This window comes from Mastacembelus armatus, chromosome 9, assembly GCF_900324485.2.
Source record: "Mastacembelus armatus chromosome 9, fMasArm1.2, whole genome shotgun sequence".
Lineage (NCBI taxonomy): Eukaryota > Metazoa > Chordata > Actinopteri > Synbranchiformes > Mastacembelidae > Mastacembelus > Mastacembelus armatus.
This window is the reverse complement of record NC_046641.1, coordinates 8,803,719-8,825,635: the sequence shown is the minus strand read 5'-3', so window position 1 is coordinate 8,825,635 and position 21,917 is coordinate 8,803,719. Positions and strand designations below refer to the sequence as shown.

General features: G+C 41.1%; 1 protein-coding gene and 1 long non-coding RNA gene across 2 annotated transcripts; one reads left to right on the top strand and one right to left on the bottom strand.

The window, feature by feature from the left end:
• Positions 1 to 395: 395 nt before the first annotated feature.
• On the bottom strand, positions 396 to 1,719 carry LOC113139243 (dual specificity protein phosphatase 18). Its single transcript, XM_026322308.2, has one exon. The coding sequence runs from the start codon at positions 1,676 to 1,678 to the stop codon at positions 1,112 to 1,114; it is 567 nt and encodes a 188-aa protein (XP_026178093.1). The 5' UTR covers positions 1,679 to 1,719; the 3' UTR covers positions 396 to 1,111.
• Positions 1,720 to 7,471: 5,752 nt separating this feature from the next.
• On the top strand, positions 7,472 to 11,990 carry LOC113138977 (uncharacterized). The gene is made up of 3 exons (XR_003296506.1): positions 7,472 to 7,926; positions 8,498 to 9,007; positions 9,574 to 11,990. It is a non-coding gene; the product is annotated as an uncharacterized LOC113138977 (long non-coding RNA).
• The last annotated feature ends 9,927 nt before the right edge of the window (positions 11,991 to 21,917 follow it).

The window sequence follows — 21,917 nt, the reverse complement described above, 5'->3', positions numbered from 1 at the left end:
TACTCTGAGCGAAAAAAGCGAACAGGCATCCGTTGTTTCCTAAAAGGTGTAAATGATCAATGATATTTTAATTGCTGTCAGGAGGTGGACTACCTGTGTAAATTCTTATTTGTTCAGTCTGTGTCATGCTAAACATTTTCAGTTGCCTCACTCCTCTTGTCATGTTATTCTTATGGAAACTTCTAACTCATAGCAGCTGCTTTGCATTGAAAGTTTATGTCTGAAATATTAAGTTAAAAGTATCTTGTAAAGAAAAAACACTTCAGCTGTTGGGTGTGCTCTATTGGAAAAATGTTGAGATTAGATGGATTAGATTTGATCTTTCCATTGGAACAAATGTGTGTGTTCATGCTTAGTGATGACAGATGTGCCAAATTGTACTTTTTTTTCCCCCCTGTGATTCAATGTGTCATTCTTGTATTGTGCCATCTCAAATGGGCAGTGGTCGTTTTATATGGTGAGCCTTTTCTGAAGGCAGAAAAAAATAAGCTATTTGTTGGCAGCAGGATCAATGTCCAAATTATCTCATAAAGTCTATATTAGTTGTGACGTCTAAAAAGATTTTGTGTATTGGTAATGTAATAAGCAACAGGATTAGTTAGAAACTAAGTTCAGACTGTGTCATTCCTTCAGTCTAAAAGAATAAAGCATTTATTTTACTTTGGTAGGAATGGCTCTCCATACAAATATCCTGCTGTCCCTCAGGTGTTTAATTGTACACAGTGTGTGTGTTTGCTCTGAACCCATTAAAATAAAATAAAAGCCTTTTTTTAATTTATAGCCTCAAATGAGTTGGATGACTTAACTCTCTTCACAGTTAGTGCTGCTTACTGCTGCTTCAGGGCCTGTCACATACAGGCCTAAACAATGGTACAGTATTAATGTACTTCTAGTACCAATACTATAACATGAAAAGAAATCCAGTACAAATCTTGTACAATGTACTATCAGCAAAATGTACTTACAAAGTAAAATTAGTGGTTAAACAACAAGATATATCTAAAAGGTTGAAAGATGAATAATGTGGAAAAGAAGAAAATAAGTATGCAAATGTAATTTTGGATACAAAACAGTGTCACCTCCCAACAAACATAACTGTGCAGTGAGTTTCTCATAGAGGCATCATATTTCTGGCCTCCTCTTCATAAATGTCAGGTATCTCTCCCATGGAGGTGGGGACCATGCGGACAGAGCTGCACCCACGTAGCTCCATCTCATACCGGATGAGCTGTTTCCAGAAGCCACTGTTCGGCCTCACCATGGGCCGACAGGTCCTCAGCCACCTGTGGGCCTCCAGGAGTGTCACGCCGCGGTGCTTCATCAGGTAGACCATGCACAGGGCGGCGGAGCGGCTCACACCGGCGTTGCAGTGCACCAGTGTGCGCCCTCCGCCCTCTGCAACCTGCTGCACTTTATCTGCCACATCGTCGAAGTGATCGCTGAGAGGAGACACCGGGGAGTCGGGGACCGGGATGTGGATGTACTCCACCCCAGGAGGAGCGGGGCTGCTGCTCTTGGTTTCAGTGACGTTCACTATGCAGGTTATCTCATACCGAGCCACCTGGGAGGGGTCACTAGCCGCTCTGCCATTACTGAGGTACAGGTGATCGGTTACTCGGCACAGGCCAGAGAGACCTGCAGCACAGGACCGATGCATAAATGGCGTGAAGTCCAGCATTACCTTGACACAGTCCGATTCAGCCACCGCAGGACACTTTCTGCCTGTTGTAAGGCAAGTTGGAGGGCCAAAATTATGTGCGCACACACACTGTCGCCCCCAGCTGGATGGGGTTTTCATGACAGGCATTTCCAATGGGATATTATTTTTTAAATCTAGATCAAGCATGAGTGAATAAAGTAAATCTTTTGATTGTTATATCAATTCAACAGTTTTATTATAAAAAATCCAACTATTTTATTATAGTGGTTTACAAAAACACACCACTGAAGGGTTTCTTTCCAAATAAGGTCCTTTTTGGCTGGCCAAAGAGCTTCCTGATTCTCTTCAGTCAGCTCTTTATTTTGGCAGGTGGACTCTCTTCAGCTGAGTGGCCAATATGTCCTCAGCTGGACTGGCTGCACCTTGGCTGGCAGCTGATTCTTTTACAGCTGAGGCATGTTTTGTGATGTTAGTATACTAACAACACAGGAGTGAGGAGCGGTTAGGCATGTGTTGTTTGAACAATGGATGGCTGAAGGCCGACCACCTTTGGGATCTTCCTCAGAGTTGTTGAGATGTAATTCTTCTTCCAAATTTGGACTGAGCAGCATTTTATTCATCGACACTGAAAACAATATGACAGTCCATTAGTCAGTGAACAAATCTGTCCTTTCAAACAACTGTGTATCTGTTTAACTCCAATGATAGCCACTTACTACCAGGTGGTGTCCATCTCATCCACCAGATTTGTCACTGTGACAAAGAGGTGTGTGGCAGCCTTCTCTGGAGTGATCCTTTTGTCTGGGTCTGTGCCTAAAAGGCATTTCAGGAGGTTCACAAAAGCTCTTTGATCCCCCAGCACAATTCCTGCATTTCTGGGTAGATCTGGATTTGAGACAAAGTAAATGTCAACTCAGTTTAACTAATCTCACTAATCTCATCTAGTCCTCACAATGTATCATGAATGGGTGGTTGGCAAGGTACAAGAACCCAAGCACACAACACATTTAATGCGTCAGATATGGGGAGAACCAGGGTGACTTTGGGTGCCCTTTGTGTAGCATACAAGAACCACACTAGTGAAGATTAACACAACTTCTGCTGGATTACTTACAACTTAAATACTCAAACACTGAGCAAGGCAGATCAAATATACCTATATTCCAGAGGTTGAACTGTCATCCCACAAGGGTTTTCTGAATTAGTAAAGGACATGCCAAAAGTTAACTCTGAAGGGCTCACTCGTGTGATTAGCTAGCATTATGTTTAGGGCTGCAAATCCAGGAAATTCTTTGCCTCGAGGATTCGTTTAATTTCTATCACTTGTGTTGTCGGACCTGCTCCACCTGGGGACCATTGTTCCACACGGACCATAATCATTGTCGCACAACACATTTCAAAGTTGGCGCTATGGCAGAAAATGTCCAAAGTCTGGGATCATTTCAAACTAGATGAGAACATTATACAATGTGTGTATTGTAAAGTAGAACTGACGAACCACAACAGCACTTCGTCAGAGCTTCAACATCTGAACAGACAGTATCCGGTTGGAAACATGAAGTAACGTTAGTGAACTAAATTAACAATTTATGTTAAACTGCAAGTAAGCAATGCACCTAATAAGCTGACTCCTAATAAAATAAGTCCAGCTGTGGACCAGACCAGCTCACCCAGCGAGGCCGACACAAGGTAACGTCATTGCCCGTTTTCTACTCGTCTTTCTCCGGTAACATCAAGGTTGATGTTAGCATGTTTGCTAATTAAGATAAACTCTGCAGCACTAGTTGTCGTTTCTGTCATGCATTACACAATAGTAAAAATGCAGAAGTCTATTTTATCCGATTACTCGTGTAATCGCTGAAATATTCGGTACAAAACTCGACTCCAGAAATAATCGATAGCTGCAGCCCTAATTAGGGTCTTCAGGGCATCAAAGGCTGACAGCATGTTCAGGGACAAAGGACACCATGTAAAAAGATACAATTGGCCAGTGTGTGGGTTTACAAAACTCAAGAAGTACAGTTTATATATGTGTAATCACAGTTGGCACCCATGTTTTAAATATCTACCTTCTCATTTTGTTGAGTATATTACCATTATGTGTTGATAGATTGATCGGTTTTGCCCCTTCTTGTTTGCTGTGGTGATGCACAGGCTGACAGATGAGGTTAGACAGGAATCTCTGTGGACCATGATGTTTGCAGATGCAGGTGGAGGAAAATCTAGAGAGGTGGAGGTTTGCTCTGGAAAGGACAGGAATGAAAGTTAGCTGCAGTAAAACAGAGAACATGTGTGTAAATGAGAGGTACTCAAGTAGAACGGTGAGGTTACAGGGAGTAGAGGTGAAGAAGGTGGAGGATTTTAAGTACCTAGGGTCAACAGTCCAGAGCAACGGAGAGTGTGGAAAAGAAGTGAAGAGACGTGTGCAAGCAGGTTGGAACAGGTGGAGGAAAGTGTCAGGTGTGATGTGTGACAAAAGAGTGTCAGCAAGAATGAAAGGAAAGGTGGACAAGACAGTGGTGAGACCAGCAATGTTGTCTGGTTTAGAGACAGTGGCACTGAGAAAAAGACAAGAGGCAGAGCTGGAGGTAGCAGAGGCTGAAGATGTTGAGGTTCTCTCTGGGAGTGACGAGGATGGATAGGATCAGGAATGAGGACATCAGAGGGACAGCTCATGTTAGATGTTTTGGAGAAAACGCCAGGGAAGCCAGATTGAGATGGTTTGGACATGTTCAGAGGAGGGACAGTGACTACATTGGTAAAAGGATGCTGAGGTTAGAGCTGCCAGGAAGGAGGCCTAGAGGAAGACCAAAGAGGAGGTTCTTGGATGTAGTGAAGGAGGACATGAGGATAGTTAGTGTGGATGTGGAGGATACAGAGGATCGGGTTGAATGGAGGCAGATGAGTCGCTGTGGTGACCCCTGAAGGGAGCAGCTGAAAGGAGAAGAAGAAGTGTTGATAGATTGATTTAAACCAGAAATCTGCTTTTACCCTTGTGAGTTATTGGCCATATCTCAGTGAGAGACTGTGATATGGCAGTGTCTTTCTCTGAGCAGTTCAAAAAGTCTCATGTCATTTGACATGCCAGACAGGTTTTTTCCTTTGTGCTCAAATGTTTAAAATAACCTCACTGTGTTCTTCTTGATGGCAGCACGGTTGTTTAGTGGTTGGTACTGTTGCCTCACAGCTAGAAGGTTCCTGGTTTGAAACCCATCAGGGGCCTTTCTGTGTGGAGTTTGCATGTTCTCCCTGTGCTTGTGTGGGTTTTCTCCAGGTACTCCAGTTTCCTCCCACAGTCCAAAAACATGTATGTCAGGTTGATTGGTGACTCTAAATTGCCCATAGGAGTGAGTGTGAGTGTGTGAGGTTGTTTGTCTCTATGTGGCCCTGTGATGGACTGGTGACCTGTCCAGGGTGGACCCCTGCCTTTCACCCAGAGAGAGCTGGGATCAAGGATACTCACTAGTTCAAGCATTTTGGTCTGAGGACAAAACAGGAAATATGTGGCTGTATGTGTCACAACATGGTATCAGCAGTTTTAATAAACAAAATGAAACATGATAGCTTTGAAAAATAAGTAAATGAGCTACCTCTCTTTTGTTGTATCATCACTTTTAAGAATTTTAATGGCCACGTTCTGTGATGTGATGAAATTCAAACATTTGCCAACTTCGTCAAAGCACCCGTCATTGGTGAAGTCCTGGATGAGGTAGCGACTTGTGTCGCTGCACAGAATGTAGCTGTTTTTCTCCTCAGAGCCCTGTGACTTATTCTTTCCATCTGGGACTGCTGACAGAGAAGAAATACATTAGCAAAGAAATGAGAACATGTGAAAGTCACCACATGGTGTCAAATAATACACTGTTCACAAATATACAGTTGAAACATTCATCATCCTGAGGTAAGTAGAATATAGTATAGTAGTTAACACTTTACAACCATATGAACAAGGCAATCGTGTCAACCACTGAATAGTTTCATGGTCATGTATTCTCAAAGAATGAGCGAAATACACGGAAAGAGAAAATTAGTTAATTAGTTAATTAATATATATATATATATATATATATATATATATATATATATATAACCATAACCATAACCAAGTGGCCGGCATAGTGTACAGGAACATCTGTGCCGAGTATGGGCTGGAGGTCCCAAGGTCAAAATGGGACACACCTCCAAAGGTGGTGGAGAATGACCGAGCTAAGATCCTGTGGGACTTCCAGATACAGACCGACAAACAGGTAATGGCTAACCAACCGGACATAGTAGTGGTGGACTAACAACAGAAGAAGGCCATAGTGTAGATGTAGCGATCCCAAGTGACAGCAACATCAGAAAGAAGGAACATGAGAAGCTGGAGAAATACCAAGGGCTTAAAGAAGAGCTAGAAAAGATGTGGAAGGTGAAGGCAACAGTGGTCCCCGTGGTAATCAGCACCCTCGGGGCTGTGACCCCCAAACTGGGAGAGTGGCTCCAACAGATCCCAGGAACAACATCAGAGATCTCAGTCCAGAAGAGCGCAGTGCTAGGAACAGCTAAGATACTGCGAAGAACCCTCAAACTCCCAGGCCTCTGGTAGAGGACCCGAGATTGAGGAAGACACACCACCCATAGGGGTGAGACGGGAATTTTTTTAAATTTATTTATTTATTTTATATAGATATATATATATATATACATATGGCACCTCATTTCAATTTTAGTGGTAATGCTGTTAGTACAACATATATTATAGTCAGATTTGATTTTATATTTCATTTTATTTTTAAATTTTAACAAAAATTTTCTTTACAAATTACTATGTTACCATCTCAAACACAGAAACATACAAAACTTTACACTGGCTTACGTTAATTCTTGGATACTTAAAATAACTCTCACCATAACCCTAAACCAGGTGCCAGGTACAGTGTGAGACAGCATCAGAAGGAGGGACAGAAAGGGAAGCTGGTAGAAATAGACATGCTGGACGTCAAGTATACGCTGGCCCTGTGTTCATATAAACGCTAATACAGTAACACCTTTATTAAGTACAGTGACAACCTTTTGCCACTTTGACTGTTTTGCAGAATATTGTGAAACAACAGTATTTTACATGTATCATGATTTACTCTAGGATTACCTTCCATATATAATAGCTCATGAGTATTTTTACACCTTTCCTCTAGCACCACCTTCTGGGCCAAAAATGCACCACCTCCTAACAATTTCACAGTCACCAGAAAAAACAAAAACAAAACAAAAAACAGCCTTCCCTGTGGCACAGGCCTTAGGTTAAACTGTAGTGGAAAGGATAATACAAATTTTTAATGTATCTTCTGTTTTTTTGTTTTCACATCAGCATTGAATAGGCTGCTGTGGGATGCACATTAAATAAAATCTGGATGTTTTATTAGCACTATAAAAAAAAGCCATTTCACCTAGTTATATATAAAAAAAAACAACTTTACAAAGTTGTTCACATAAAATAGACATGAAGCCACAATGACAAAAATACCACGGACATATTAAAAAGGTCATAAATCCAAAACCCAAGCCAATAGAAATAAATAATTCAATCATTATATAATATTTAAACCAAATGATCATCACAGATATTAATGCACGTTGTTACTGTGCCGCTTGTTAGGTTGTTAATAAGCACAGATTGACAGCGCATGTGGAGACATGATCAAATGATATTACAGTGCAGGGCTTTCTGAGCGGTGTGAGGTGTTTGCTGTGTGGAAGCTGCTGGTGTTGATGCCTGCAGGCAGCCCGCGGTTGCCCAGGAAACACAGATGGTGGATGAAGGGCGCGCATACAAAAGACCATAAACCTGTGGCAGCAGCTGGAGACCGAGACCTCCGATTCATTCAGCTCTGTGTAGCGCCCGTTCAGTCAAAGACGTCGCTGTTCTCTTCAGTACCGTCCATCCCTTTTTCTTTGTCCCGGGGCTTCCGTCAACACTTTGTCCTGTTTTTTCCTGGACTGGACTTCGTCAGTGCGCCGCTGCTGTTGGCACTCCCCACATCTGCTTGTCTCTGCTCGGCAGCCATGTAGACGACGCTACACCGCGGCTCCTCTTAGTGCGCAGCGGTTATGTTCAGTAGTTAATTAGCCTTTTACTGCAGGCACACACACACACACACACACACACACATACAAGGCGTGCATCCGCAGATTAGGCACCCTGTGTTCAGCATGGACACAGAAAAGGACGATGAAGATCTTTTGGCACCGTTTGATGCTGCGGGACAAGTTACAGCTGCAGCTCACTGGTAGGAAAAAACACCTTTTACCCATTATTCCTCTTATTATTTTGTCCCTTTATATTCAACGTGTTCTTGCACTAATCAGACTAGTTATGGGCTCCGTTGGGTGTATTATTGTTAGTTTAGATAAACATTGACTCTTCTAATTTTCTGCAGTGAGGGCTTGGTCTGCACATATCTCAATCTGTCACTCTAACAGGGTTTATTCATACTGAAATATACATGTATTTTAGTGGACACATGTCACTAAGGTCTATTTAATCTTGGACAGTATGTTGCTGTAGGTGGAGCTACAGTAGGCCTTGTCATTTCCAGATAGGCATAAGCTGCAGCTATTTGGTATTTTTTCACTGCTCGGCCAACAGAAACATCAAACATTACTCTTATTTTAACTTGGCTATGGTCTAAAGTGCCAACTGTATGTATTTCATTAGTTTCTGGGTAAATATAAGGTAATGGGGGCCAAAATGCTGTTCAAAATATGGGCTGGTACATCATCTGATGTAACATAAATTATATGTTAATAATCAGATGAGGACCTTTCTGCACTTTGATTCAGTATGTTTTTGATCTTTAGGAACCCTTATGGTCAGTGTTGCATGGACTTTGCACTGGATTCAGCTACAGAGCAGCTGATATGTCACCAGTCAGGACACTTCGGAGGATCCACACGGGGCTCAGCAACAGGCCAGGTTATGTGTACAAGCTGTTTTGTCTTTATTATTATCACGAGGGAGATTCACTCTCACTGTCATACAACACCAGAGAGATAATATAATAGCAATATTGAGGTAACTGATCAGTGAGGCCTATCTTAAGTGATGTGTGTATGTTTTTAGCAGTGGATGTATTTCAGTTTCATTTGTCTCTATATAAAACTCAACAAGGAGAAATAACGAAATGGAAGTACAGACAATCCCTGTGGTATTTTGAGAGCAGTTGGGTTGAGTCCCACTTCTGCTGCTTTGTGCTGTGTGTTCTTCTCTAGTTACACCGATGAAAAAGAAGAGCTGGGCTTGCACTGGACCTCACTGTACTGCTGGTGGCAATGCACCATGGCCCTCTGCTGTGCTGCCTTCATAGACTGGTACACAAGCTGTCAGTAGATTTACACCACTGTGACTTTTATTTCCCTCATATTCACTTTGCACTCTACTCTGTGGCTTGTTATATAGATGAATATAAACTGCAGAGCTGTTTTTACAGGCTATCTTGCTTTAGCCCATGTTCAGTCATCGTGTATCCCTCTGTGTGTGTGTGTGTGTGTGTGTGTGTGCTATGCCTCTGTGCTGACTGAGTAAAGAAAAATATGGAACAGATAGAACATGAGAGATTAATTATGTGTTAAATTACTGCCATATTTTCCACTTTATGCTACTCTTCTTTCCAGGATTATGGTTAAGAGGGGAGATAAACCAACCTGAAAGTGGAGGCCATGACCAAATCAGATTAGCATAATCTGTTTTTCAGATTCATTTATTCAATGTTATGCAGGATCATCCTGAAAAAAAAAAATGAAAAAAAAAAAACATCTGTTTGCCCAGGACAAAAAATATGTCTTTGAAAGTATGTCATGTAAAAGAGGACAACAGGAATGCTTTCATGGAAAACCATCATTCACTTCTGCTTCTGTCATGCCATTTCCCCCTGCAGTGATTGATGCGCTGTGCCGCTACTGCTGTCCTGTACCTTCAGAAGGAGTGGATCCATGTTCACCTTTTACCTCCCCGACAGATGACTTCTGTTGCCTTTGTGTATCAGTGAAAGGAGTTCCTGAAGGGTTACAAGTGCTTTGTCGTTAGTGTCAGCAAATTTAGCAGGAAGGTATTTCAAGGGTGGTGTTTTAAGTCAAAAATAATTTGCTGCAATGCTCTTTGAAATGTGTGTGCTTTAGCTGGCTGTGAGTAATACTAATATAGCTCCATCCACCCCCACTCTCATTTTGATCAAAAACACTGACACTGCAGCCACTGAACACCGTTCACACTCGCTTTCTTCAGCTGCTGCCTGCATCGACCTCGTCACTCTGTTGCCTTGGTTACGCTTTGGTCACTTCTCCCCTTTAAATTCAACAGAAGTGGTGTTTTAACGGTGCTGTCCTGTGTATTAACGTCGCACCAAAGATAGCATCTATCTATGCCAGACCCAGGCCTGCAGAGCTCTGATATTTTAAGCCTGTGATGCTAAAAAATATTCTGTGTTAATGTGTGAGAATGGATTTCTCACATTTGGCAGTGTGTAATTCACACAGTATGTTTTTGTTTGTCTTGAAACCTCTCAATTTGGATGTGATACCAACAATTTTAGTATTCTACATACAGTACTGACTCTCTGTAGTTTTACTGTTGTGTGTGGGTGTATGTGTGTCTGCGTGAGTGCATTTGTTTGCGTGCATGTACTCTTATTTGTACATGTGCTTGTTTGTGTATATGTGCATGTACATCATATTAGTCTGATAAAACATATTTGTAACAGGCTTGAAGCTAGAAGCTGCTTCATTCTTATTTTTCATAGCTGCAAACTTTAAATGTGCCTGAGGCTGTTCTTTCAGCCACTGGATGTACCAGACAAGGGATAAAAAATATTTACAAACAATTCTTAGCATTTTCTGCTACCTCATGAAATTAAGACTAAGGTTAGAGAATCAAATTATTGTTGCCTGAAATGACTGGTGGGTAGTTTTCTGTATGATGCCTGCTGGCATCAGTTCTAATGTCTTGATGTTTACAGTATCATCATCTGATACATGAGCAAATGAAGAAAAATGCTAATAATTATGTGCAAATAGCTTTTTACCCAAGTCTGGATTGTACTAACAGTATCTCACTAATATCTAACAGTACTAATGTCTGCTAACAGTTGGATGATTACTAACCTGTACTCTGAATGCTGATGGCTGGCCTTGTTTTTTTTTTCTAACCCACTGACTAACCCTCTGCTTTATGCCCGCAGTCTGATACACACACTCCTCTCTCATGATCCTGCAATCCTTCTTCTTTGAAATGATCACCTTAGATTAATTATTAAAGGTGAAAATTAGTGGAAAAAGTTACAGTGAGCATGTCGAGAAGGGTTTCAGGATTTGGGAAGGGAAATGTTATTAACCACATGAGAAAAGAGGAGCCGAAACAGCTGCTGATTTTATACTGGGTTGGCCACATACCTATCAAGAATCCTTCAAAAACTAATTATCATTAAATTTCAAACCATATCACTGCCTGTGTCACACTTGCAAGCTAAATTTGCATCTCTGGAGACCAGCTTTCTGTCTCTGCCTGTTCATGGTGTGGTCAACCTTTGCAGGTGAGTGCCTGACAAACCTTGGCTCCACTACTAACTCCTTATATGGTGGTGATACTAACAGTGGTGAGGCTGTAATGGTTCACCCCTTGCTCTTACTAACATCTTGGCTCTATCTGACTGAAATATATTTTCAGCCATTTCTTTGTTAATCTTCGATTAGACCTAAGCATGCCCAGTGATATTCATGAAATGACACTAGACAGAAGCTTTTTTACAGCCATGTGCAGTCAAGCTAGGAACATCAGAAGTCCCAATAAACAAGTTGGACAGTTTTGTTAACTTGACAATCTACTAACATCTCCTAAAGTGAAACAAACAGTTACTAACCTGAAGTGCTTTTAATAGCTCTCTGCAAACTAACCAACTAACCTACTAATAACCTAACAAAAACTAAAATCACTTTGTGCTGAGTGGCAGAATTAGTGAAGCAACCTGATTTTTATGAGTTGGATCACTTAAACATACTAACAGACTGATGTTTTTAAGAAGTAATGATGTGATCAAATGTGAGTGTGTGTGTGTGTGTGTGCGTGTGTGCGTGCGTGCGTGCGTGCGTGCGTGCGCATATGTGTGTGAGAGAAAGGGAGGGAGCCCAGAAGTGCATGTGAGTGTGTATTTGTACAGCATGTGACGTGATAAGTGGAGACCTGATTTTGCTTCTCGAAACAATATTTTAACAAACATTGCTGATTACATTAATCAGATTCATTTTAGTTAAGGTAGCTACAGTTACTCTTTCATCATAAATGAGCACCAGGATACCGATAAACAGTACAATATTTGAAAGTGTAATGCATGTAAATGTAAAAAAAAAATGTGTATATTATTGATATTTTATCAGTTTTACTATATAGCTTTGTAAGAAATGATTTTCACATATGAATAAAACATGTTTTTTATTCTATTATGTCCTTTCTCAACTATGTACAGTACGTGAAGTAATGCAGCCAATGATCTAATAAGGAGATCCACTGTAGCCAAGAATTCCAGTAATCCACAATAAGTACAGAAAGTACAGCGGAGTTTCATCCAGCAACACGTTTTCTGTACCTAGCCAGGAAATTACAAGGTATTTTATTTCTATGGAGTGCCATTATCCTAAATAACATCTTTACTCTCTTGATTGCTGTAATCATGCTGAAGCACGATTGCTGTCACAGCACGTTGAACACATGCAGAGTCCTGCAGAATCTGTTTACAACACCTGTGACCAAATATACTGTGACATCCCAACATGTACACACTCAGAGAGAGAGAGCTGTCTGTTAGTGAATAACTCAATATAAAGGATTCAATAGCAAAATTCATAAAGAGTTCAATACAACATGGCATGTCATGTAAGCAATTTTATTTGTATGTATGCTGCTGTATGTATTTGTATGTTTTTCTCAGATACAAAGTTCTTTCTTCCACTGAAAACAAATATAATTAAATAATGTTATTAGAACAAAATTCATTTTAGAGTCACCAAATATTGCAGTTCATCAATAATAAAGATGCTTCCCGGATTCCAAGACTTATTCATGCATAAGAGATACAATTAGATGCTCACACGTCACCTCTGAAAGTATAATCTCTGTAAAATAACTGCCCTGCTGTATGTAGCTACACGCTGGTGAGAGAATTTCACAGTCTTCCTAGATGAAGCGTTACAGCAGGGGGCAGCAGCTCATCATGTTAGAGGAGTTTTTTGTTGCAATGTAACCTCCTCTATTCAATGCTCTGCTTAGTTTTACAGCTACTGGACAAATGTTTGTATGGTGCAACGATGACACTATTTACTATGCATTTGGATGATTCACTGCGGTGCGTTTTCAACACCTCAGACCATGTGAGTTTTTTAAATAATTTATGTAGATCTTTGACCATAAAGGTAGCAGCATCATTTAGTTGAGATGCAAGCATCAGAGGTCTGAGGTCTCTGCAGCATTGTCCAGTGCCATTAAATCCATTAAAGTGCCTTATAGTATGGAGAGACCTGGCCGCTGTAATCAATTTATTAGTTTTTAAAAATATATTTATAATAGTTGCAAACCAGCCCCACCCTCCACACACACACACACACACACACACACACACACACACTAGGCATTCTAGCCTTCTCTATTGATGCTTTACTCAGACAAGGGACTCTTCTCTGGCCCCATTTGAGCACGATGTGATCCAGATGACGGTGGTTTCCAAAGGTAGGAGCAAGGGGACCCGGGGTCTTCATGGGTCAACTGTAATTTACCCCAGAGCTCAGAGTGCAGAGTCATAACACACACGAGACCCCTCACAGAACAGCGAGCCTCCATTTAAAGTCTTAAATATCACACAAACTCCACTTCAAAGGGAGGTATTTTGGAAAGAAAAACATTAATAGGCCTAATGATGTTCTCTAGTGAATGGTTAGTTTTGCCAGACTTTGAAAGGCCATTAATGCTCAAGTTTACGGGGACATGCATGCCAGAGGGGCATTTGTGGCCATGAGAGAGAGAGAGAGTGTCATACAGAAGAAATGGTGTGGCCTGGCAAGAAATATTTCCACAATTACCTCATTGTTTCAGAATTTCTGGAGATTTTACTAATCATCTATTTCCGTTTTAGACTTTCCTTGAGTAAAATAAGGAATTCCTGAGTACAGTGCATATGCGCTTATGTGTGTTTATGTGTGTAATCCAGGACCAACTCTGTAACCAGAGCCTCCATCACAGGGAGGATGTGTGCTGGAATAACAGCTCAATGCCTCCAATGGAATTTGTCTGTAAGCTGTAAAAGATGGCGCGGGTGAAGAAGAAAATGTGAGCTCGGGAAGTATTTCTCTCTGTGGCGCTTTAATCAGCAGTGCTCGGCCCTGCAGAGTTTAAAATAGTAAATCCACTCAAAGACAGTTCAAGGGCTGAATAAAGTTTGCGCTCCCTATGGGGATGTGTGTTTTTATGTGTGTCTCTGCTTGTATTTAGGATGAAGACATGAAACTGGTTCTGATATTTTTCTATTTTTAGGACAAGTCTTATTTAGGGCGGCTTCACAATATATGTGGTGTTATAAAAATACTTTACAATCTAAAACTGTGTAAACACTGCTGCGAAATGGCAACTGCAAGTGCCACATTATCTAATGACATAACCCCCAAAAAGTGTAATTCTCACAAAACATGTATAGCACTAACAGCTGTACATTATCTCTAATGGACTCATAATAAACGTGTGACTTTGTGGCATGGTAATGTGTGTTCCTACTCATTAATAAAACCTTTGTGCTTTCTTGATTTGAGATGTATTTTTAGATTTGAAATTTGGAACAAAACAGAGAAGCTTCATTTACGTTACGTTAAATTAGCTCATTCAATCTTCCACATAACAAGCACAGAGTTCAGAGCTAGTTTGGTGCAATATTATTTTGGGCTCCAGTACAAGTATTAGTGAGCAGGAATGGAAGTGGAGAAGACCAGAATTTGGGTCAGGGGTTGTGGGTCTTTAAAAGTATATTAGGATCTGTAAAACAAGGGCAGGGGGAGTTTATGAGAATGGTTTGCAGAAGGAGAGAAAAATCTACCTAATCTATATATGAATAGGGCAACCTCTGTTTGAACTAGGCTGCGGGTTCTTCAGAAAAACACAACATCCAGGGACATTATGTAGGTCACGTGCAGTATTTTGGAAAATATGATACACAGATTCTTTTTCTATGTTGATGTAAAACTGCCTGCATACTTGCAGATACTGTGTAGTGTTATACTGCGACCACTTTCTTCACTGCTGATTCTTACTTCTTGTCCTTCTTTTTGTGCTTCAGAAGTTTCAAATCTTCTTCGACACATGATCTTCCTCCATTAAACTATTTGAGACCTGATCTACTTGGTCACACCATTTTCTCCTCGCTCCCATGTCCTTCCTCCAAACACTAAGTCCTGTTAATAGTGTGAAAATGGTGATATTAAGTCAGAGGCCTGGTGCTTCCTAAATGTCTTTCTTTTCTCTGCCTGCGGCCAACAGACTAGATAAGCGGACAGTCAGAGAGGGCCAATCTGTCCTGCTGGCTGGTGAATGATGGACAGTAATTAAAAGTTAGCTAATAACCTCTTCACACCTGACATTTCAACAGGGAGGTCCTGGACACCATTATCTACATATAGATTAAACAGCGTAATTGGCAGGGAGATAGGGTTAGGAGGATCGTGAAAGGAAACGGAAAAAAAAAAAAAAAAAGACCAGGCCATCGCCAAACCATTAAGCAGAATATCTGAGTGACACTCTGATTTTGCTCCTCTTGCTAATGCGACAGGAATTGAGCTGAACTAAAATGCTAAATGAATGAGGCCTATCTCGGTGTGGTTATTACTGGGGCAAACATCGGCCATGGAAAATAGCTTTAATTTCATAATAATTGCTAGATGGACGTGACTCGTTAGAGACACAATATGAGAGTGAAAAGAGGGGGGAGAGAGAAAGGAGGAAGGCAGGAGGTAGGAGGGGGAAGATGGCAGAGACTGTACAAGGGATGAATGCTGTTGGTTGGGCCTCACCACTTGTGCTCCCACACACTGCAATTTACACAAACTCATTAATAAATGATACTGTGGACTGATGAGATGGAAATGAAGGGAATTAGCTGCACTGTCATTAGGACTGTGCAAGTCTGAAATACTTCATTTATAAACTGAAACGTTCCAGAATAAGTGTCTACACAGGTTTACACAGTTTAACACAGGTTTGTACTCACTAATACATCACATAACACAGATTTTGTTCATGGCTTCCTTAATGAACGTGATATGTAGTTTAAGAGTTACTCATTCCTCCACGTCCACAGGGTACTGTTATTATCCTGTGTGTCTATCAAGGCTTTTAGTCAATTATTTCATTTTTTGCCATATTTAAGGAGTTTGACATTTTAGGAATACACGAATTTGCCTTCTTTCTAAGAATTATACAAGAAGATCAATACAACTTGTAGTAGTTAGCTTAGTCTAAATACCAGAAGCATGGGAAACAGCTAGCGTGGGTCTGTCCTAACTTCACTACTGCTAATAAACAACTTCAGCCACTGGAAGCTGATAGTACTCAACCAGATGTGACTCCAGGAAGCCACTGCTCCTGGCCAAGAAAGGTTTAACCCAAAAAACACTAATACTCCATAAAACCACTGTGTCTTTTTTTACACATTTTTGCACAGATTTAACCAAAGAGATGTAACATGTTTTTTGGTAGTACATAGTTAGAGTTTTTTATAGCTTGTGTAACACGGTCTGGGGTTGAACTCTATTCTAAAACAAAACTCAATTTGCCAAAAAAAACATTTCACACTACGATGAGTTTGACAGATGGAAAGCTATATACAGTGCCATTTCTCAAAAGCAGAGGAAGGGAGTTTGTCCACAACTTAGTCCCAAAGCCTCAGTGTATTGTTGCAGCTCCTCCTCATCTGTGTTAAGTGCAAATAAAGTGGTGTAAAATTATAGCAGAAAAAACAAGCTGAAAAACATCTATATACCAGGAAAACAGCCTTATTTTCTTCTGCCCAAACAGAAAAAAGTTGACAGTGGAAACTTAACAATAATGACAAAGGCATTCAGATACTTGCAAACCCTAAAGCTATCAAACAGATAATGGTTACCTTAAAACCCGCCAGGTCACTGCCAGGTGTTTTTCTGTCTCGTATTGTTATTCAGTGAATAATGTAAAGCCTCTCTCCAGATATAGGGGGTAATTTAGTCTAATTTTGGCTGGCTTTTGATTTTCTGGCCTATTATTTTTAATGTCTGAAAAATGGGCAATTAGCCTATTGCTTGACGCAATTGCTTTTACCCAATTATTGTTCAGTTTTTCTGCAAAAGCAGTCATTGGAATAATACTCCTACGTAAAAACTACATAAAAAGTGTCCTTTCAGGCACAGTTACTGACCACTTGCCTGCTTAAACAATCCACTGATAGGCTCTAAAACAACTGATGAAATACAATCAGCAGTGATTGTTAACAGACATTAACATCTTTCATAAATTTATCATGTTATCCATCTACACAAAGGTTTAACATAACTATAAGAAGTTGATGCATTAGCATGGATAACGACATAACTATAAGAATATATTAACTATAAGGGGTTAAGAACACATAGGTCACATAATCAGTAAAGTGTTATGCATATTTCTACACTTTTAAATCATATCAATTCAAATGGCTTTGAATGGTCTCATATTTGTAGTTATGTCTGTTATTAATTTGATTTTTTCATTCTGAGTAGACAAGATACTGGAGGAGACATAGCAATAGGCTCAATTAATGACATTCTCTTGAAATTTAACAAAGGACTGTTTGAAACATTTAAAACATTTTCCTGAGATTTCTTAGATCATCTGTCTACCAGTTCAGGGAGGTAGAGTGCGATTTTTCACCACTAGATGTCCCTCTTGCTTTAGCCTGAAGGCTGCTGTGTTGTGATTGGAGTGTGTGTCTGAGCCATCTGTCCATGGCTTGTCTCTTCAGACCTCAGGTTCATCCATCATGTCCATAGGTGCTAGTCTTTCTAAAACCAAACAAGAAAACATTTCTTTCTTCCTCAGCTTCATCTCTCCTCTAAGCTCCTTCCTCTCACATTTTCCACTCTCTTTCTGTCTCCTTCTTTCCGTTTGTCTCTTTCTGTCCTTCCACCTTCGATTTACTGTTCATACAAGTGGATTGGTGTTGTTAACAGGTGTAAGGTAATGGGATCCCTACTGGCAGCTAGGCACAGAGAGGGTCGCACCCCTCCTCTTCTCCACATTCACACCCACAGCAGCGATAGTCTTCTGATGGATTGCACCCACCATTCATCTAAATTATGTCACTGGCAATGAGCTATCAGTTCAATCTGGCCTAAATGAAGCACAGGGTTTGTTTCTGTTGACACTTCCTCAGCACTCAGTTCTCCCGCTGATTACTGTCAGGGCCTGTACGAGTGACGCAGCTTGGCCAGACGCAGGGCTGGGTCCACACTCTGCTGCTCTGCTGTGTGTGTGGCCCTATTTTCACTGCCACTTTACAGCTGTTGAAAAGCTGTTATCAGTAAGAGGATGAGGACTAGAAATTCCTGTTACATGAACTCTGACATGCTGTAAATTTACTACTTACTAGGTGACGCTTGACTCAATGCGCAAATTGCCTTTGTTTTATAGTAAAAAGAAGTTTCACTATAATGGTCAGCATGGAAGTGTAGTTCTGAATCAGACTTTCATGCTGTTAATTTGCGACACAGAGAGCAGTTTTGTGTGGCATAAAAGTTCAACCAGGGTGATATGACAGTGTAAATAGCAATGTGTTCCTTTACTCCTGCCATTTTATTTCAGTCCAGCCATTTTGGATTCTCTTCCCTCCCAGCCTCAACTCTGAGCGTCTCCTCCTCCTCCTTGGGTTTAATTCCTTTTTCTCCTGGCGTCCCTCAGAAATACTCCCAGCTGCATAACAGATGTTGAATATCTCTTTCTTTTTTTCATTCTTTTTTTCTATCCTCATTTCTCTTTATCTATATATAACTCCCTGGTGGATCTAATGATGACTGAATTCATAATTCTGTCCACACGGTCAACATGAGATACCAGCTAAACAGTGACTGTCATATAGGCTGTCACATAATTTACATTTACTATAGATCTGTCTTTCTCTTCACTGGCCTTTCTGTCTCTTTTTAATTTCACTTGAGCCTCCTCTCAAATTTGTGTGGAGGAATTCCTCCCTCCGCTGCTCAGTGCTTTTGGCAAGCCAAGTGATGGGGGACCGCAGACAAAGTGAGAGGACCCAAGAGCATAAAAAGTGAAAAGTTGGTCTCTGGTCTTTCCTCTCGATGAGTAAAATTATTCCAGGGTTAGAGTTTGATTTATTGAGCCAAATCTGGAAGCTGATTATCTGACCATTATACACATGTGAGTTCATTCATCATATGAAGCTTGATAATTTGAAAGTAAAGCCCTTTTTGTAATGGATAAAAATCATGGGTTAGACTTCGTAACTAGATGGGGGTGGAGAAGAGCAAACAAGCAGAAACTGAGAAAAGAGAAAATTAAGAAAAGTCACAGACATTATGCTTGTTTTGTGATTTGCTGGTTAATTGAGCCTATCTAACACATTGTTAGCTTGTTATTTCAGATAAACAATCCAATAAATGTTCCCCAGATTACATTATTACAGTTGTAAAATGCACCCAGGGAACCAGTTCATCTATATAAAAACCTCATGTTCATGTCTCACCCAGACTCATTGTTTTTTATTGAGTTCTTCGCCCACAGGTGCCAAATATAGAACTAAAGCCGTGATGATAGAAATAATATGCAATACTTAGTTTTGAATCTACACCTCCAAACGTTTTAAAATGCACATTTTACCCATGCCTGACAGCCCGTTCACAAGACTTACAAAAGAAAGCTCTTTCACAATATTTGCGTCATTTCTTTGATGCCTAGGCATTTTTTTTTTTTTTTTGAGGAACTAAAAACGTTACATCTGACGGGCTGGTATGTCATCTCCTAAGAGGGAGGTACTTGACTGAAGTCACTGTGTAGACAGTACAAAGCTTCCACATTGGTCCATATTCATGAAGGTGTAGCTATTACTGACATATTTTCTTATGGGAACAAATCACCAGCAGGGTGTGAAGAAACTGCAGTGTAGACTACAGTCTCTGGAGCTTTGTCACAGTCAGCTGATGGGAGTCCAGTCTGTTGGTTGTGCTGGTCATCTGGGAAGGTTCTCAGAGACGAGACAGCGTTCGGCCCTCTCCCTTATCAGGCTCAGTGGGTGGACGGTAAGAAGGATGGCTGAGTGAGACAGGGTTGGGCTGACAGGAGGCTAGATGTGAGGTGAAGATCAAGGAGGTTTAAAAGCGAAGGAAAGTGCAAAAGTCAAAGGGAACTAAAGAGACACGATGAAAGAGCATCTGTTGTGTCCTGTGTAATCAGCAGTTTGGGTTTGGCCTCCAGCGTTAGAGGTTTGAGTCTGATGCTGATGATCTATTTCTGGAAAGGGTGAGAAAGTGAAATCATGACCTGTGATCCACAGACAGATCTCTTCTTTTGTACTAACTTAAACATGTAATTCTCACTTTTCCTACTAACCACGATTAGTCACAACATCACAACAGAAATATTACATCAGAAAACCTCCAGAGGAGAGACACAAATATTGTATGGGAAACTTCAGTAAAAGCTGTTAGAATATGCCTGAATTACAAAGCTATATCTTGTCAATATACAAATATTCATTTTGGAGAAACAGTTTGCTTTTTTACATTGACAATATTTCAACAGACAAAATGAAAAAAGAAGAAACTTCCCTTTTATGCTACAGTATCAATTAGTCAGCATTGGCTATCCTCATTTTTCTCAATTTCACTGTGCATGATTAAATTATTAATGCAAGCAAATTAACAATTTGAAGTGTTTGCTGACCACTCACAAATGTATGACCTTCACAGAGTTGCTATTGATCATTTACACTGATTGTTTTTTCTTGTGTTTGTTGAGACCATTGTTCTTCTTTGCCAATAGTCCTCCTCCTGCAGGATGACATTGAATATGTGCTGGGTTGAACACACGTGGGAATGAGGTTTAGCAACAAGTCAATAACAGAAACACAGCAGAGCAACGAAGGTTACAGAGGTGTTGTATGCATGTAGACTGCGAATGTGTGTCTACCTGTGTTTTTAAGTGCACTTGCATGGTGAAGGCTTCTGTAGTCTGTAACGAGGCCTAGGTATTCCTCCTCTACCTCATTAGTGCTGATTTACGCCACATCTAGGTGAAGGCAGGATGGACCTCCCACCTCCCCCTGCCGTTTACACACACATAACACACACACACTGCCCTGCACTCTCCCTCTCTCTCCCTCCTCTCTCCCTCTCTTTCCCTATCTCTCTCCTCCTCATTCTCCTACCGTGCAGAGACAATGGGGCCCTGGAGAATACCGGCTTGTGCTGAATTATTCAAATCAGCAGTGGCAGCGAGCCGGAGAGCAAAGGAGAGAGGCAAGAAGGTAGAGGGGAGAGAAGGAGAGAGAGCTAGAAAGTGAGAGAATGCACTGTGATGGAAAGAAGATGTGGAGGGAGAGAGAAACAGAGATAGAGAGAGACGAAGAAACAGATAGAGAGAAAGGCATTGTAGAAGTGGTGAATCTTGTTGTCTCTGCATGCAAATAGCTTCTTGCTCTTCTCTCTGTCTCTCTCCCTCTCTCTGTCTATGAGTCACCCCCTGCCCTTCACTGCTTCATTAATACACATCTGTACCCTGGCCCTTCCCTCCACCTCTTTCCTCCACTCACTCCAAGTGAGGAGGAAGAGAGAAACAGAGGAGTGGGGGGAGGAGGAGGTGATGTAGAGGGTGGGAGGTGGGTAGGCGCTCGACAGCAGCAGCACGCTGTTGGCAGGAGGAGAATGCGCCGGTAATTAGCCAGCACCAGTATAGACGAAAAAAGCCTAGGAAGAAGATAGGAGAAGACGAGGAAGGGAAAAAAGAGCAAAGCTCTGAAAACAAGCCTCCTGCCAGGCTGAACTCCCCAGAGGCGAGACCTGGACATGATGGTGTGCAGTCTGGGAACAAAGGAAGGAGAGGAGAGCTGGGGAAAAGATGGGAGGCTGAAGAGTGGGCCCATGACAGCACCTGCGGAGATGGAGAATCTGGTTTTGCATGTGTGTGTGTGTTTGTGGGCATGTAGGCATTATTTTTGTGTGATTGTGTATGCCT